Here is an 18,679-nt window from a genome sequence, read left to right on the forward strand (position 1 = left end):
TACTAGTCAATGTACAAGGAACCGTTTAAATTCCTTCCTTCCTCTCCCTAACAGAGATGTTAAGATAGTTTAAATTGCATTCCAACTGTAGCCACAAAGTCTAATACTAAGGCCCTGGCAATCAACCTAATTCTTTGTTGTGTACATTCCTTTAACTGTCGTGCAGCCATGTCCATTGACCCAAAGTGTATTGCAATTTAACTCGGTCTCTCCCACCGTGGCTGACTTCAGCCATGGCAAATCCTGAATTCCCCGTAATGGTCACTCCCCCCCACCTTTGTTTCCTTTGTATTAACCTACGATGTGAACGTTTCCCAACAAGAAACATTTAAAGCCATCGTCTCATTGAATGTATGCTTGGTAAAAATAAAAAAAATGTAAAGTAAAAAAAAAAAGAAATTCTTCACAAAGACATCAACATTAATAACAGTTTATTTTTATGAATAGCAAAAAGCTGGAAAGCGTCTTTAATTGTGATAAAATCCTTAAATCCTTAAATTGTGATAAAATCCTTAAAAAGTCATTTCATCACATACAGGATAAAGGTGTCAAATTCAATAGAAGCTTCCTGTTGCCCCATGTCAAAGCACCCCTTTTCCCTTGTTCTTGATCATGTGGCGACGCAAACTGCTGGCGCGACTGTAGCTGATGTTGCAGTGGTGGCAAACACAGGGCTTCTCCCTGGATTGAATCCTCATGTGGATCTTCAGGCTAGAGCTCCGGCAGAAGCCCATCATGCATTGGTCACACCTTAGGGCATCTTCCCGGAGTGAGTCCTCATGTGGATCTTCAGGTCGTAGCTCCGTCTGAAGCCCTTGATGCATTGGTCACACTTGTAGGGCTTCTCCCTGGAGTGAATCCTCATGTGGATCTTCAGGTCGTAGCTCCGTCTGAAGCCCTTGATGCATCGGTCACAATTGTAGGGCCTCTCCCTGGAGTGAATCCACATGTGGATCTTCAGGTCGCAGCTCCGTCTGAAGCCCTTCATGCATTGGTCACACTTGTAGGGCATCTCCCCGGAGTGAATCCTCATGTGGATCTTCAGGTCGTAGCTCCGTCTGAAGCGCTTCATGCATTGGTCGCACCTGTGGGGCTTCTCGCTGGTGTGGGTACGCATGTGGATGGTCATCTTGGAATCGTTGGGAAAAACCTTGCCACACAAGACACAGGGCCGGCCCTTGCGGCCACCCCAAGGCCCAGTCAGCTCCTCAGTGCGGACAAGCATCTCGCCACAATCCAGGCTCTTGGCCACACTGTGGTCCACGGACAGCGAGCTGAGGGCCTCGACTTCGGACGCGCTGAAGAAGGTGTCATGGCCATCCACCACCAGTTGGCCCCCCTCATGTCCGTGGACACTCAGGATCCGCAGCTCCCTGTTGGGACTGGACATGTGGGAGGAGCCAGGGGCGTCGGGAGGCAGACTATCCGAGGTGGCGCTGCGTTGTGTGCTGCACTCTCTCATGTCATTGCAGTCTTCTGCAGAGAGGAAAACAAAGACAGAGACAAAGTAATTTCATTAATTCATTATTTGCACAAAAGGATACAGTACGTGCTTTGTACACACTTAACATCAAGTGTTTAGAAGGTGTACTGCAGTCAACAACACGCCCTCTCGCTCGTTATAAATTCTCCAGCTCTCCTTTACACTAGGGGCCTGGGTGGGTAAACTCCAGAGGGACAGATTCTGGCATTTGCGTTCCCACGTACTGCCCCTCAGGGTGTAATCCGGAGGATGTCCGGCTTACAGTGCATGTGTTTATGGGCTACCTGTAAGTTGATCAGCTAACATTTATACGTACATAATTTGATTGTTTGAAAATCATAAAACAGCATATGTGGCACCCGCCTTGATAACCTTCTAGGTGTTACATTCTTTGAATTCTCTCAGGTTTTACTCGTGTTTTAGCAGGGATCTGGTCGTTTCAAGAGCGCCGTAAGAATCAAGTAAATTCTCAGTGGATCCAGGTCATTTGCTTGCTTCAGGGATGCAAACACATGTATGACAAAAAAGAGAGAGCTACCCGAAGTCTGAAAAAAATATGACGGCGTTATATCCTATTAAAGCCTATTAAAGGCCTGTGCTATATGCCTTAATAAATAGGTAATTATATATAGTATATATAGCAGGTGATTGGCAGTGATGAAAAGGTCCTTGCAAAGAATAGCATTTTAAGCCTACTCCTACTACCTTTCATTGGTCAGCCTGAAGGCTGCTTTTTACTACTCCGTAAAGTGCTGTACGTCGACACAGAGAGTCCTCTCCGTCGTCGGAGATGTGCGCATCCAAAATATTTTAACTATCCGTAGACACAAAGGAGACAGACGGAGACGGCAAGGGCATCACTTCTCCTTGCACCTGTTTGCTTTGCACCTTACAAATAAGACACCAAATAAAATTTGAAAAGGTTTGGAAGTTTATTTACAACACTATTAACATGGTTAGTAGCAGTGTTGGGCAAGATACTTAAAGGGGACATACTATGAAAACAACACTTTTCCTGGGATTTGGGGTGTTGTTTTGGGTCTCTGGTGCTCCCACACGCATACAAACTTTGAAAAAAGTCTGTACAATATTTTTTGAGCATTGCATTTCTGAAGGTACCGCGCCTACAGTTACCAAACGAGCTAGTCAGTTTCGGCGCCCCCTCCTACGTAGGAAGGGGGCACACTTGAATATTACCTCCCACTTCCCCACTCATAGCTAAGATTTTGTGGACCAGCGGACGAGCAGCTCCGGCGGGGGGAACTCTGCGGCAGCCCTGCAGCTAAGCTCCAGGAGTACAATCCCTTTCTCTGCCGTACTGCCGCCGAAGCTCGAAGCCGTCCGGCCGCCTTCAGCGGCGGCAGTCCGGCAGAGTAATCCGGGAGCTGAACTCTTTTTATCGCTCTCCATAACTTTCATATAATGTGAATGATTTTTGAACAAGAATAGTGGTGCGTTCCAGGCAACCCGTAACCCGTATTTTCACAACCTTCTACCTGTGAAAATGCCCTGGAACGGAAGACAAACCCGCAACTCTCTACCCGTGAACTCGTACTAGACCGATTCACTTCCAGTTCCAGCTCGTAACTTACGGGCTAAAGACTGTCCCTGGAACGCAGCATGAGGTGTAGAGAAATGCTTGTCTTTATTTGAAGCACAATATAAAATTAAAAATAAAGTGTTTTAAGTTTTTCACTGAGCTGAAATGGAACATTTCAAACTAAAAAATTAAGCAAAATAAAAAAAATACAAATAAAAGGGCTTATGCGGGTAATTCCGACTCTCTGAATAACTACTCTCAGTAGTAGGGCAGGTTGGAACAGTAGGCTTAGTTTTTTTGAATGAAAAAACATTCTATGTTTTTACCTTGCTTAATTTTCCCCCTCTTTTGTCGCTTTTATTTTCTTTATCCGTTTCAGTTACTCTGGCGCTCAGGTCGTTCGCAATTTTAAAAAAAAACACAAGCAGTGAACAGGACCAGAGCCAATCAGAGGCAAAGAACTGACCGAGCTCTTTCTCTTATTGGTTTAGACCACAATATGATCCTACCATGAGTGTGAGTCTGATTACAGGAGAACACAGAGAGATGATGCGATTGCGAAGGAAATTCATTTTTTCACCCAGGCAGCGTCAGGTGCACCAGTGCGACCTACAAAAAATATTAGACGAACCCTTATATATTTTGGTCGCACTCTGGAGCCCTAAATTTGGATATAACGCGGAGCTCGGAGACTGTTCGCGAGTTCTTTGCAAATCAACTTGGATGATGTTGTTACTCTCTGCAGTCGCATTGAAGCCTTGATCATTCAACCCTAGTCCTTCTCGACCTCTTGTAATTTGAGTATTAGAGCGTGGGTTTTATCCACGTCACTCACTTGTGACGTTGTGTGTCCGACTATGCGTGCTTTCGAGTTTGTGTAAACAACACCCGCCCAACTCTACCTCTGATTGGCTTACCGTGACATGTTTCTCTACCTCAGCCAATCGTCATTAATACGATTGTCTCATGCCCACTAACCAAGGAAGAACAGTAAAGAGAGAGATCTAGTTGGTCTGATGAAAGAACTGGTTAAATTTTAGTAACGCACTGCATTTGGAGGTAACGGCAACGGTATTATAATGATGGGAAGATATTAGATTACCCAGGCACCTATCGACCCCCCCCCCCCCCCAAAAGAAAAATCTTCGGATGTGCACGAACCACACAGGTCCCCAAAATCGATGATGAAAAAGAGACTCGCGCAAAAAAGCATGCCGTTTGCATGTCTGTTGCTTGCATGGCTGCAATGGGTATTACTTACCTACAGGTGGGATGCATCCACCAATATCCTCTTCCTCCTTGATCAAAATGGTGTCTGGGGTCTCCTGCTTTCCACATTAAGAGGGACACACACACACACAACATATTCTTGCATTTGCACAGAAAAGTTGTCAATCCCCACGAACGACAAATTGAATCATAAAGGTGTTTGCTCTCTATGGTATGTGCTGGAGTTGTAACAGAGTAAGCCTTACTTTTGGATCTTTAATGAGAAGGGGAATTTTCAACCTGAATAGCCAGCTCCTTGCAGCAATCCAACCGCTCGCCACAGTCCAGGCTCTTGGCCACGCTGCAGTCCGCAGACAGCGAGTTCAGGGCCTCCACTTCGGAAGCGGTGAAGAGGGTGTCATGGCCTTCCACCACCAGTTTCCCCCCGCCTTGTCCAATGACACTCAGGATCCGCAGCTCCACGTTTTGACTGGAAACGTGGGAGGAGCCAGGGGTGTCCACATGGAGACTCTCCAAGGTGGCTGCGCTCTGCGTGTTGTGGTCTCCAAAGGCATCGGAGTCTTCCGCAAAAAGGAAAAATAAAGACACAAAGCTATTATTTGAACAGAACTGTACTTTGTACAAGTCAACAAAACTATTTAAAAATACAATTTGTAACATTGACAGAGGGCTTAAAATATGTACTGCAGACTAGAGATGGGCGATATGGCCTAAAATCCATATTGCGATATACATTGCAGCCTCTTGCGATAACGATATATATCACGATATAAGATCACAAAATAACCGTTTCAGAACAGGTTACATAGACCCTAAGGAAAGCCAAACTGCTAAATGTATTTAAAAAAAAGAGAAATATAGTATGTCATTTCAAGAACATTTATTGTGAAACACTGTAATCATACAACATAATGTTGCAAATAAATAAAATTAGTTTCTTTCCTTTAGTGCAAACCATTCTAAAATGCACTACACTTAGTTTAAGTCCTTGGTTCTTAAATGCCACCCAAGATGCAGAGAACAGGAAAAACGGGTGTCTTTCTAGATAAGGAACAGACACTGTACTGACAATTAGGGATGGGCATGATTAATTGATGATCGATCATTGATTGTTAAGATTTTTGTTGATTACGTGATATTTTTAACCATCAAAAAGGAGGTTGACCCAGCCGGAGAGGTGGTCTCGGAGACGTTGCTCAACATGGAGCAAAGAGGAGACGGGACGTCTTTTGGATACTTGGGTCCGATATCCAAAAGACATTCCGTCTCCTCTTTGCTCCATGTTGAGCCACCACCCGACGGTCCGACAAAAGCAAGTAAAAAGTATGCTGGAAAACATAACTTAAAAATGCCGATGCATTTAACAAATTCCGAGTCAGGATGAGGGAGAAGGAGTTGGACCAGTCCGCAGATCAATGTATATCACGCTGGATATCCATGATTGTTTACTTTCACCGGTGCTTCTTCCCCCCACCCCCCCCTTTTTCTTTAACGCTTTACAACGCCCCAGACCTTTTTGTCCAATGATTTAAGGTTCTTTGCACACATGCAGGTTTGTTGACGAATTCTGGCACTGTTGCGAAAATTGCAATGTGAAAAGGAATTGCACCAAACCAAAAATTAAACATTGTATTTTGCAACATCAACATGCATTATCGTGATAGAGCGATAGAATTAAAATCTCTATTGTAGGCCATTTTTTTAATCGTTTATATCGTATATCGTTTATATCGCGCATTACTACTGCAGACACTAATTCACAGTTTTCGGAGAGAGACGTCTCCTCCAGCCCCTCCTCCCTAGACTTGAAGCTCAAGCGGGTGTCAAGGTCGAAGACACTGAACGAACACCAGCGCAAAATGAGCTTTACAACAATACATGTGAGACAATTATTGTATATTGACAATGACAAGAGACAACAAGCCATTCCCTGTAAGCTGATGATCTAACATTTACATTTTTAATAGTTTTAAATTTATTTATGTTTGAGAATGATAATAATAATTATGCATTTTATTTACACTGCCCTTTTCGTCCAAAGATCTTAAAGGGCTACAGATTAAAAAAACAAGGAGAATAAAACCATCAAACTTTGGGGTAAGCGAAATAACTAAGATAATCAGTTTTGTTAAAAATAGAAAGGTTTAAAAAAACAAACATCTAGGAGGGGGAACAAAGACATTTATTTAATGGATCCAGAATACTATGCACCCTGATTAAGTCACCTACGTTTTGAATTAAAATAGCCCCAAATCATCACATACCCTTGACCATACCTAGAGATTGGCGTGGTTTTATTTCAGTGAGCCTATTAGCCGGTTTGATTTGCATTGAGAAATCATTAGGCTAACTAACATCTATTAGGCAAACTGAAAAGAACCATGCCAATCTCTAGGTATGGTGAAGGGTATGTGATGATGTGGGGCTATTTTAATTCCAAAGGCCTAGGTGACTTTATCAGGATGCATAGTCTCCTGGATCCATGAAATAAATGGCCCTTAAAAATAAAAATCTATGCTGCAATATGTATGACTCACCTGCTGGCCTGCATCCACTGATATCCTCTTCAATCTTGATTGAAATTATGTGGGGGGTCTCCTGCTTGTCATAAAGAGGGAAACACACAAGACACATTCTTGCATTTGCACAGAAAGGTTGTCAACCCCCATTCTAGACACATTGAATCATGAAGGTGTGTTCTTTCTATGTGTGTGTTGTGCCTACCTCTGCTGGACTTGTAACAGAGGAAGCCTCACTTTTGGATGGTGAATGAAAAGGGGAATGTACAACCGCCTTGTGGTCCATCAGGGGCTTTAGGCCTGATGATGATGATGATGAGGAAGAATACATTACATCCAAGCCCTTTCAGAGTTCAGGAAATGGGAATTCGTCAATTTATATTAGGCATGTGCTGTGAAATAACCTGCTTGTCCAATCATTATTAATTGTAAATTATGAATCCTGATTATTATAACTATTTCCTTTTGCTACAAATGTAACAATTAATAGTACCCCCTGAACTGTCCTGTTTTCCACCCAGGCGCATAATTTGCGGGGGGGTTAGGGGGGTCATGACCCCCTCAAAAACCAGATTCAGCTAATATAACCCCCCAATATCATAACACATATTTCAGATGAACAAAAATATGAAATATTCTGAATGAATAACTTGTTTGTTTTCTTCATTAATTTAATTTGCCAGCAAGATAGTATCATGTTTTAATCATCTGTAATGTACCCCCCCCCCCCCCCCCCCCCCCCCCCCTCCCCGCCTGCCCACTGACTACTTGGTGTTACCCAACCCATTTCTCTACCAAACCAAACTATTTCCCGCAGTCGCTGGGATGAATAGTTGGAGAAAGACAGGCTCATGCTAACTGAATGTGGGGATGAAAAGGTTACTGAAAGGCAGCCAGACAACAATTTTTCATTGTTGGTCGCCACCAGCCAAAAAGAGTAAAGATCCTGACGAAAAGGAGGTACATACCCCTATTGTTATACCATGGTCTGGGGGAATACTCGATTCTGATTGGCTGCAGGGTGTGCATTAACCCCTTGTTTATTTGAATGGAAAAAAATGTTAAAAATCTACTTTGACCCTCGGGAACGAATAATCGAATAATTGGATATTCTGACCCATCCCTAGTAGATAACTGAATATACTAGATAAATGGGAACATGTAGATAGTGTACATAGCTGATAGCTGAGGTTTGTACCTGGGTCAATGTGAGGTGTGCACCTGCCTGGATGAGGGGTTAGGTGTTTTCCTGGGTCAATGTGAGGTTTGTACCATAGTCTGCTAGTAGTGCTATAGTTGCTGGCAGAATAGAGGTCAGTATAGCATCCTGTTTCTTTTAGTCAAATACTTGGTATGGTATGTGTGATAAGTCTTTTGTATTTACATGCTTTTGTTTAGATTTTGTTAGTTTGAACTGGTGATGCCCACCAATATGTGAAATCAGTTTGCCATGTTCAGAATAGAGGTGCAAGCTGCACTCCAGTGTGCCACCCTGTATTGTGTGATGCATTGAGAGTTGAATAGTGCATACTACATTTGCTGCATGTAGGTGCCAATACAGTGATGCAATTGATCAATCTTAAGTTCTTGCGATTTTTTTTTCATAAGATAGTGAACACACACACAAAAAAATCAATTAAGTGTAAGCTGCCACTGCTGGCTAGTGCTTAAACACTGAATTTAACTACTGTGTCATTATGGCTTAAATAGTCAAAAAAGTAGCCAAAATCAGTAAAAGTATCGCAATGTATTTCTAATACAAGAACAGATAATTGGCATGTTACCTTTTACACAAGAAAATGATAAAATAAATAAATAAACAAAAAATAAATAAATAAATATGCCGCGAGTTCAACCCCCCCCCAATGGTAAACCCATTAGTCGGAACTCAACTCACCATTTCCCATTGATGTAGTCCGTGGTTTGCAGCGGTTGGCTCGAATCAGGGGAAAACGACTTGCCGCACGCGATGCATTCGATCTGGTTTGAAGCCGCAGAGAAAAGAGTTCACTCCTCATCACCTTCATCCTCGTCCTCAGCGCTTGGTTTTCTTTGCGGCTCTGAGTTATTTGTAACTGAAGAGTAGCCGATCCGTCCGAGAACAGTTCGCTAATTTCAGATACAGCCGCTTTCGAAAGTACCTCCATTATGGACGAAAGCTGTTCTTGCAAAGTTGAGCCGCACGGTGACATGTTTATTGACATATTTTACTCGAATACCGGCGAGAGTTTACAGTTACTGACATCAAAATGAACCTTATCCTGTTGATTTATCAGAGAACGGCATGGGCCCAATGGCCTCTTCCGGTATATTACCGTAACTACTGGAAAACAACATCGATGTGCAAATGGGAGTTGGCCAACCCCTAGAGGTACTTTGGAGTACTGCAGAAGGTAATTCTAAATAAAACGGCTAACTATAATATTTTTTTCACCCTGAGCAGTGGTGGTTGAAATATAAATCTGAAAACAAGGAGAAGGAAAATCTGTGGAAAAATAAACCGCATCAGTTTAAGGAAGAATATATTTTAATATGATCCACCTCTACATGCTCCACCATCCCCTGGCGTTGTGCTTATTTTGTGGGGAGAATTTTGCAGTTAATGAAGAACAGGCAAATGCTAAAGAGAACGTGCAGACATCATTTATGTTACGTACTTATTGCTATGACGTGCGACAGCTGAGCTGCCGTACTTTGTTTTGTTTTGGTCGTGAACTATGTTCTACTGGCTAGGAAAGAGACATTAAGGTGCGCCAGCAGTAGGTCTGCCCGACGTGAGTCAGACAGTACGATTAGTATTTTCTTTCCTTCTAAAACAAAGTTACAACTGCATGTTCATCACCCTGATTTACCCGTCTTAAAAGGACTAACTTCTGGGCTACAATCCTGAATGTTTTCAATTGCTAGCGACGCCCCAGAGTATTGACATTTTCTTTGTTGAGTGCAATTATCATGGCACGCTGCATATTTATATGCAATTAATTGTTTCTGAATAGTCTCTAAAGATGGAATGTGGAGTCTACCTGAATTATCTAAATTATCAACCACATTATTCTCACTGTCTAGACGTGGAGGTACGCGCTACGAGCGTATCAGGCTCACTTCAATAATGGAAATAATATAAAAACGATACATTATAAGAGGAACACAAGAAAAGTCACAAGAAAAGTTATCAACAAAAGTAGTGCAAAGACACAGTGCATTTACAGTGGTTTAATTTCATGTGTTCGGAGGAAATAACATGACTCGTATAGCCTAAGTAATTAAATATGACAAAAGAAATAAATATTATACAATAGATATTTTTTTATTATCCTATTCTGGAAATATATAAAGTCCCAGCCATAACGGGTCCAAGGAGCGGGGGTTGGAAATCGCTGATCTAGAGGTCTAGCACACTTGGGAATGAGCTGACAGTGTCGTGGAAATACTAATAACTATAATATACAATTAAACACATTAACCTTGTTCTAGTCAATTTACAAGGAACTGTTTAAATTCCTTGGACCTATAGATACCTCCCTTCCTCTCCCTGAGAGTTGTTAAGATAGTTTACATTTGCATTCCTGTTGTTGCCACGAAGTCTAATACTAAGGCCATGCGATCAACTGAATTCTTCGTTGTGTAGATTCCTTTAACTGTCTTGCAGCCATGTCCCCCCCACCTGATCCATAGCGTATTGCAATTTAACTTGGTCTCTCCCACCGTGCCTGACTTCAGCCATGGCCAATCCTAAATTGTATTAACCCACGATGTGAAAGTTTCCCATAAGAAACATGTAAAGCCATCTTCTAATTGAATGTATGCTTGGTATCTTTGCTGCCTGTATTTTCCCATGATCATGCTTTAAAATTTAATCAAATATTTTGATATCCGAAGTGTCCAAAAAATAAGAAATTCACAGAGAGCAATTTATAACAATAAGAGTTTATTTTTATAAATAGCAAAAAACTGGAAAGCGTCTTTAATCTTCATAAGATTAAAGACATTTGGGTCGGCTTAGCTCAGGAGGTAGAGCGGTTGTCTTGTAACCGATAGTTCGATCCCCAGCTCCGCCAAGCTGGGTGTTGATGTGTCCCTGAGCAAGACACTTAACCCTAACTGCTCCTGACGAGCTGGCTGTCGCCTTACATGGTTGACTCTGCCGTCGGTGTGTATTAACCGATTTAAGTCGCTTTGGATAAAAGCGTCTGCTAAATGCCCTAATTGTAATTGTAATTGATGAAAACCTTTAATCGTAAAGCCCTAACAGCAGTAATATCAAATACAGGATAGAATTGTCAATCAAAGCGTCCTGTTGCCCCGTGTCAAAGCACCCCTTTGCCCTTGACGAAAACTGCTGCCGCGACAACTGATGTTGCACTGGTGACATACGCAGGGCTTCTCCCCGGATTGAATCCTTATGTGGATCTTCAGGCAAGAGCTCCGGCTGAAGGCCATCATGCATTGGTCACACCTTTAGGGCATCTCCCTGGTGTGAATCCTCATGTGAATCTTCAGGTCATATCTCCGTCTGAAGCCCTTCATGCATTGGTCACATTTGTAGGGCTTCTCCCTGGAGTGAATACTCATGTGGATCTTCAGGTGGCACCTCTGAGTGAAGCGCTTCATGCATTGGTCACACCTGTAAGGCTTCTCGCTGGTGTGGGTACGCATATGGATGGTCATCTTGGAAGCGTTGGGAAAAACCTTGCCACAGAAGACACAGGGCTGGCCCTTGCGGCCGCCCCGAGGCCCAGTTTGCTCTTCACTAGGGACGAGCCGCTTGCTGCAGTCCACGCTCTTGGCCACACTGTGGTCCACGGACAGCGAGCTAAGGGCTTCCACTTCGGATGCGGTGAAGAGGGTGTCATGTCTGTCCAGCCCCAGCTGGCCCACCCCTTGTCCACAGACACTCAGGATCCGCAGCTCCCCATTGTGCCTAGACATGTGGGAGGAGCCAGGGGTGTCCGGATGAAGACTATCCGAGGTGGCGCTGCGTTGTGTGCTGCTGTATCTAATGTCATTGCAGTCTTTTGCAGAGAGGAAAAAAAAGTAACTTTATTAACTCATTATTTGCACAAAGGGATACAGTATGTACCTTGTACACACTTATCATCAAAGGTTTAGAAGGTGTACTGCAGTCATCAACAAGGCCATCTTCCTCGTTATGAATTATCCAGCTCTCCTTTACACTAGGGGCCTGGGTGGGTAAACTCCAGAGGCGCAGATTCTGGCATTTGTGTGCCCACATACAGCCCCTCAGGGTGCAATCCGGAGGGTGTCCGGCTTACAGGGCATGTGTGAAAGGGCTACCTGTAAGTTGATCAGCTAACATTTATACGTTCTCAATTTATTTATTGTTTGAAAATGTAAAAACAGCACACGTGGCCTCCATCTTGATAACCTTCTAGGCTCTAAGGTGTTACCTTCTTTGTAACGCTCTCAGGTTTTACTCGTGTTTTAGCAGGGCCCTGGTTGATTAAAAAGTGGTCCATGCTTTTTAGCGCAGGAAGAATCAAGTAAATTCTCAGTGGATCCAGGTTGTTTGCTTGGCTGAAATGGTTATTTACTTACCTACAGGGGGCATGCATCCACCAATATCCTCTTCCTCCTTGATCAAAATGGTGTCAGGGCTCTCCTGCTTTCCACATTAAGCGTGAAACACACATAACATTCTTGCATTTGCACGGAAAAGTTGTCAATCCTCACTGACAAATTGAATCATAAAGGTGTGTGCTTTCTATGGTTGTTTGCTGGAGATGCAACAGAGTAAGCCTCATTTTTGGATGGTAAATGATAAAGGAAAATTTCAACCTGCACAGCCAGCTCTTTGCGGCAATCCATCCGCTCGCCACAGTCCAGGCTCTTCGCCACGCTGCAGTCCACAGACAGCGAGTTCAGGGCCTCCACTTCGGAAGCGGTGAAGAGGGTGTCATGGCCTTCCACCACCAGTTGCCCCCCCCCTTGCCCGTGGTCACTCAGGATCCGCAGCTCTGCGTTTTGACTGGACACGTGGGAGGAGCCAGGGGCGTCCACATGGAGACTCTCCAAGGTGGCTGCGCTCTGTGTGCTGCGGTCTCCTAAGGCAGGAAAAACAAAGTCAGAAAGTAATTAATACTTTCGAATAATAATACTGAACGAATACCAGCACAAATCTAGCTGAGCATAACATTACATGAGAGACAAGTATTGAATATTGACAATAACAAGAGAAAACATGCCATTCCCTGTAAGATGATCATCTAACATTTACATTTGTAAAAGTCTGACATTTATTTATGTTGGAGAACGATAATACATTTTATTCATACTGCCCTTTTAATCCAAAGATCTCAAAGGGCTACAGGTAATAAAAAAAAAGAAGTAAAAATATCCAATTCTGGAGTAAGTCAAATAACTAAAATAAGTTTTGTTAAAAATAGAAAGGTTTAAAAAGATAAAAGCATTTAAGAGGGGGAACAAAAAAAAAATCAGCTAAAAATAAATGCCTTAAGATCTTTTTTGAAACAGTCAGTGGATTGTGGTGCCCTCAAGGTGTCCCGGAGGGCATTCCACCGGCTTGGGGCAGCAGCACAGAAGGCCTATCTCCCATGGTCCTGAGTTTTGTTCTGGGTATGTGGAGGAGATTTGAGTGAGTGGAGTGTAGGTCCATAGATACATTGGTTTGTGAGGAGGGAAACCTTATACTCAATCCTGTTGAAAAAGGGAAGCCAGTGAAGTGAGTGGATGATAGGCTTAATGTGCTAATTTCTTTGCATCATCAGGATCCTAGCTGCAGAGTTTTGGGTGCATTGGAGTCTCTGCAGGCTCTTGTTAGGGATCCCGATGAGAAGTGTGCTGCAGTAGTCCATTCTGGAGGAGAAAAAGGCATGGACCAGTTTTTCGGCATCTGAGAGGGAGAGAATGGGGTGAAGTTTGGAAATGTTGTGGTGATAGAAGGAGGTCTTGCAGAGGTGTTTGATATGGGATTCAAAGGTGAGTTGGGGGTCAATTTTCACACCAAGATTTGTGACTGCTGATGAGAGAGGGAAATCTGAACCAGAAAAGGTGATGCTGGTTATGAATGATGATTTGGTCTGGTGGGGGGTGCCAACTTGGATGGCTTCGTTTTTGAGCTGTTGATTTGGAGGAAGTTTTGCTCCAGTCATACCTTTATCTCCTCCAGACACGTGGTGAGTTTTGATGGGGACGACGGTGATGATGAGGGTGGGGTTGCAGCTGAAATAGAGCTGTGTGTCATTGGCGTAGCAGTGGAATGAAAAACAATGGCAGCTGATGACCTGACTAAGGGGAATGAGGGATGGAGAGGATGGGGCCAAGGACTGACCCCTGGGGGACACCACAAGCGACTGTTTGTGGGTTTGATTTGGAGTGTCCCAGGGAGATGTATTCTGTCCTGTTTGTGAGGTATGACTGGAACCAACTGATGAACCAGGTCATGTGGCATCCGTCTTGAACCCCTTCTGGCCTCTTGACTGTTTCCATCTTTAAAATGCAACTCCCAAGTTGTACTTGTGTTTTATCAGGGCTCTGGTCATGATGCGTTTTCAAAAGAGGACCAGCCTTTTAGCGCAGGTAGAATCCAGTATGACGCCTAGACTGAAGGCTGCAATATGTATGACTCACCTGCTGTCCTGCGTCCACTGATATCGTCTTCAATCTTGATTAAAATGATATCGGGGGTCTCCTGCTTCTCGTAAAGAGGGAAACACGCAAGACATATTCTTGCATTTGCACAGAAAGGTTGTCAACCCCCATTCTAGAAACATTGAATCATAAAGGTGTGTTATTTCTATGTGTACGTTGTGCCTACCTCTGCTGGACTTGTAACAGAGGAAGCATCACTTTTGGTTGGTGAATGAAAAGGGGAATGTCCAACCACCTTGTGTTCCATCAGGGGCTTTAGGCCTAATGATGATGATGAGGAAGAATACATTACATCCAAGCCTATTCAGAGTTCAGGAAATGGGCATATCCAGCCACGGAGCAGGGGGGTGGCTTTCGGGACTGAAGCCCCGAATCTCACTTCAAAAGCCCCAGATCTTTTTAAAGCTTTTGAAGTTATGACAACCCTGACACCATGTTCCCTAACACTCAATTAAGCCTTATTACTGGGAAAATAATAGCCAACAACAAAAACCTTCATTCCCTTAGACTATTTCAACACACCACAACAAGAAAAATTGAATTCTGCCAACACTAGAAGTCCGCCAACTCAACAATGGTCTACATTCTTGAGTTTTCATTGCCATCTAGTGGAAAGGACATGCAACAGCATGGATAATACTTCGCTACGAAATCATGGGCCTATTGTTGGCTAAGGCCAGTGGGCATACCACTTCTAAAATACAAAAAAGCTAACAAACAAACAAAACAATCCATCTCTGCAATCCTACTTTGAATCTACTGAAAATTTGGTATGATAACGAGTTAGAACCTTCATTTTGGAGCACAAAAAACGCATATAGACGTATTCTTCAGTTGGCTGTTTTTAGCCGATTCTATCAAAACACTATAAACTTGGAACGATAGGGGCATGTGTTATGGTAAAAACTAAATTGCTATTTTAAACCACTTAAAAGGCTAGAAGTAGCCCGACCCAGCTTTGGTAGTATAATAAGGCTCTTAACATTTGAAACGAGGCATTAATAACTTTGTAAGTGTACAGATTGTTTATTAAAAAGTTCATTTTATACACACAATACCATCAGTAGATCACCCATCAACGTCATCTTGTTTTTAAGACTCGATAGGTAGATTGACGAACACAGAGATTGTGACATCTGTCAGCAACATGCAAGCTCCAGGGCTCCAGACTTACTTTATGCGTTGGTTGCACTGGTGTGCCTAACTTTTTTTATTTTATTTTATTATTTATTTTTTTTAGGTGCACCAGCACAAAATTTAGGTGCACCAAATTTTTCATTGTGTCGCCTTTAACGCCATAAGGTCACCTTTTTATCGCTCTCCATAACTTTCATATAATGTGAATGATTTTTGAACAAGAATAATGGTGCGTTCCAGGCTACCCGTAACCCGTGTTTTCACAACCTTCTACCTGTGAAAATGCCCTGGAACGGCAGAGAAACCCGCAACTCACTACCCGTGAACTTGTACCAGACCGATTCACTCCCAGTTCCAGCTCGTAACTTACGGGCTAAAAAGTGTCCCTGGAATGCAGCATGAGGTGTAGAGCAATGCATGTCTTTATTTGAAGCACAATTATATATCAAAATAAAAATAAAGTGTTTCAAGTTTTTCACTGAGCTTAAATGGAACATTTAAAACTAAAAAATTAAGCAAAATCAAACATTTCCAAATATAAGGGCTTGTGCATGTAATTCAGACTCTTAATAACTACTCTCAGTAATAGGGTAGGTTGGAACAGTAGGCTTAGTTTTTAACATTCTATGTTTTTACCTTGCTTAATTTTCCCCCTTTTTTGTCGCGTTTATTTTTTTTATCCATTTCAGTTACTCTGGCGCTCGCAATTTAAAAAAAAAACACAAGCAGTGAACAGGACAAGAGTCAATCAGAGGCAAAGAACCGACCGAGCTCTTTCTCTTATTGGTTTAGACCACGATATGATCCTACCATGAGTAGGGATGGGAATCATTAATATTTATTGATATCGATACCATTTGATACTCCTTAACGATCCAAGTGTTTATCGATACCACTATCGATACTTTTCTATTAATTGGTGGAAATACAAAGCGTTTTTAGTGATGAGGAATATATTTAGGAAATAAATTATTGCATTTTAAATTAAATATGTAATTCTTAATAAATATTGACATCAGTAGTTTTAGTTATATAAACTAGAATGATTAGAGCACTATACAACTGTATTAGTAATACAGAAACATGAGTAATACAATATTACCATGTTTTTCACCAAAAACTCAATTTACCGTTTCTTTATGTTACATTTGAACGCATCATGATAAACTAACAGTCGGTTTACTGAGCCAACCTCAACACATCATCACGCAGCACATCTGAAACTTTATTTATTTTTTAAGATAACTTGCTTGTATGCTGCTGATTACAACACCGATTTCACAATTGGATTACTATTTTTAATTGACGGGGCTAGCTACAATGTCTGTGTGTGCGATTACCACTCGCAGTTTGAGTGGATGATTAAGACGGGCCCGTCTGTGGTGCGACAGGAGAAGGAGGAGACAAAGTCTTTTCAACTCGGAGACAGTCGAAGGTACTGCATTTGGTCTTTATTTGATGCACAATGCTAATGTGCTTGGCCATTGAGGTTGTGTTCCCCCTTTACAATAAATGATTTTCGCCCTTTTCGCCCGTTCTGCCATCGTCGCGAGCAAAGTTAACTACCAGACTTCACTTGTTTTACTTGTAATACCCGTTTGGTAACAATTCCATTCAAAAACATTGGTGGACACGCTGTAGTGATTGGATTGATTTGATTTAAATGCCGTAACGCGACTTGAGGGACACATTACGTTACAGGACCTACAAGACAAAAAAGATAATAAATGAACGATGGGACTCGATGATTTTCGGGTTTTGAAAAAAGTGGATCGGGGTTCTTGATAGAACCAGGTTACGATCCCCATCCCTAACCATGAGTGTGAGTTTGATTACAGGAGAACACAGAGAGATGATGCGATTGCGACCCGGGCAGCGTCAGGTGCACCAGTGCGACCAATAAAAAAATATTAGTCGCACCCTTTAATATTTTGGTTGCATGTGCACTCTGGAGCCCTGAAGCTCTGTGTTCGGCAATCTACTTATCGAGTCTTAAAAACAAGATGGCGTTGTCGGGTGAACTACTGATGGTATTGTATGTATAAAATGTCCTTTTTAATAAACAATCTGTACACTTAAAGTTATCAATGCCTTGTTGTATATGTTAAGACCCTTATAATACTACAAAAGAAGTGTCGGGCTACTTCTAGCCTTTTAAGTGGTTTAAAATAGCGATTTAGTTTTTACCATAACAAATGCCCCCATCGTTCCAAGTTTATAGCATTTTGGTAGAATCGGCTAAAAACAGCCAACTTAAGAATGCGTCTATGCGCACTTTTTTGCTCCAAAACGAACATTCCAACTCGTTATCATATTAAACATATCCCAGATCCATTTTACACCGGATTTGTCCTTTAATATCTCTAGAAGTCAATAGTTAAGTGGTTATTGTTTCTTTCCATTAAATAGTATTGTCTTGATCAGGCCCCGCAACTGAAAATGTAGGCTATGATTAGAAGGGATTTGCCACTGTCCCGCAGGTCACCCTAAAATGGACTAGAATGCAGGAAATCGCGTCTTATAAATTCAACATTTTTTGGGGCAGACCCCCCTCAGGGCTAAGCCCCGGATGTACACAAAGTCTGGCTTCGCCCCTGGGCATATCGTCAAATGATATAAGCCATGTGTTGTGAAATAACATGCTCATTATTAATTCTTAATTATGAATCATGATTATTATAACTACTTCCTTTTACTACAAATGTAACAATTAATATATCCCCCTGAACTGTCCTGTTTTCCACCCCTGAACTCCACTCACCATGTCCCAGTGATGTAGTCCGTGGTTTGCAGAGGTTGGCTCGAGCCAGGGCAAAACGACTTGGCGCACGCGATGCATTCGATCTTGTTTGAAGCCGCAAAGAAAACAGCTCACTCCTCATCACCTTCATCCTCGTCCTCAGCGCTTCGTTTTCTTCACGGCTCTGAGTTATTTGTAACTGAAGAGTAGCCGACCCTTCCGAGAACAGTTGGCTAATTTCAGATACAGCCGCTTTCGCAAGCACGTCCATTATGGACGAAAGGTGTTCTTCCAAAGTTGAGCCACACGGTGACATGTTTATTGACATATTTTACTCGAATACCGGCAAGAGAAACAGTTACTGACATCAAAATGAACCCTGTGATGTTAATTTATCAGAG

At 42.5% G+C, this 18,679-nt stretch overlaps 2 protein-coding genes across 7 annotated transcripts; both read right to left on the bottom strand.

Annotated features, from left to right (window-relative positions):
* Positions 1–471: 471 nt before the first annotated feature.
* Positions 472–8,783, bottom strand: LOC307077331 (uncharacterized protein). The gene is given in 7 exon segments (XM_079738718.1): positions 472–754; positions 757–1,476; positions 4,285–4,348; positions 4,533–4,813; positions 6,791–6,854; positions 6,978–7,115; positions 8,670–8,783. Coding segments are annotated over 7 exon segments (1,443 nt in total). The 5' UTR covers positions 8,673–8,783; the 3' UTR covers positions 472–581.
* A 1,220-nt stretch (positions 8,784–10,003) lies between these two features.
* Positions 10,004–18,679, bottom strand: LOC307076905 (uncharacterized protein). Of its 6 annotated transcripts, none has more exons than XM_079738129.1 (6): positions 18,300–18,679; positions 14,568–14,662; positions 14,381–14,444; positions 12,569–12,834; positions 12,329–12,392; positions 10,004–11,784 (listed from the first exon to the last, which is right to left on the bottom strand). In XM_079738129.1, exons 1-6 carry the CDS (start codon positions 18,604–18,606, stop codon positions 11,231–11,233), a joined length of 1,350 nt encoding a protein of 449 aa, XP_079594255.1. In that variant the 5' UTR covers positions 18,607–18,679; the 3' UTR covers positions 10,004–11,230. The 6 variants fall into 6 exon arrangements, 4 of the variants coding, with proteins under 4 accessions (XP_079594255.1, XP_079594254.1, XP_079594257.1 ...); XM_079738128.1 differs by having other exon boundaries at positions 12,329–12,395; XM_079738131.1 differs by having other exon boundaries at positions 12,329–12,395; positions 14,381–14,478.

This window comes from Pollachius pollachius, assembly GCF_949987615.1.
Source record: "Pollachius pollachius genome assembly, chromosome: 6".
In the NCBI taxonomy this organism is placed as follows: domain Eukaryota; kingdom Metazoa; phylum Chordata; class Actinopteri; order Gadiformes; family Gadidae; genus Pollachius; species Pollachius pollachius.

Bases quoted from the DNA above. Each gene is read 5' to 3' on its own strand.
- LOC307076905 (XM_079738128.1), bottom strand. From the start codon at position 18,606: ATGTCAATAAACATGTCACCGTGTGGCTCAACTTTGGAAGAACACCTT. The intron at 12,835-14,380 runs GTGAGTCATACA...TTCCTGCCTTAG, and splicing joins CAGTGGACGCAGGACAGCAG to GAGACCGCAGCACACAGAGC. The intron at 11,785-12,328 runs GTAAGTAAATAA...TCTCTGCAAAAG, and splicing joins TGGATGCATGCCCCCTGTAG to ACTGCAATGACATTAGATAC.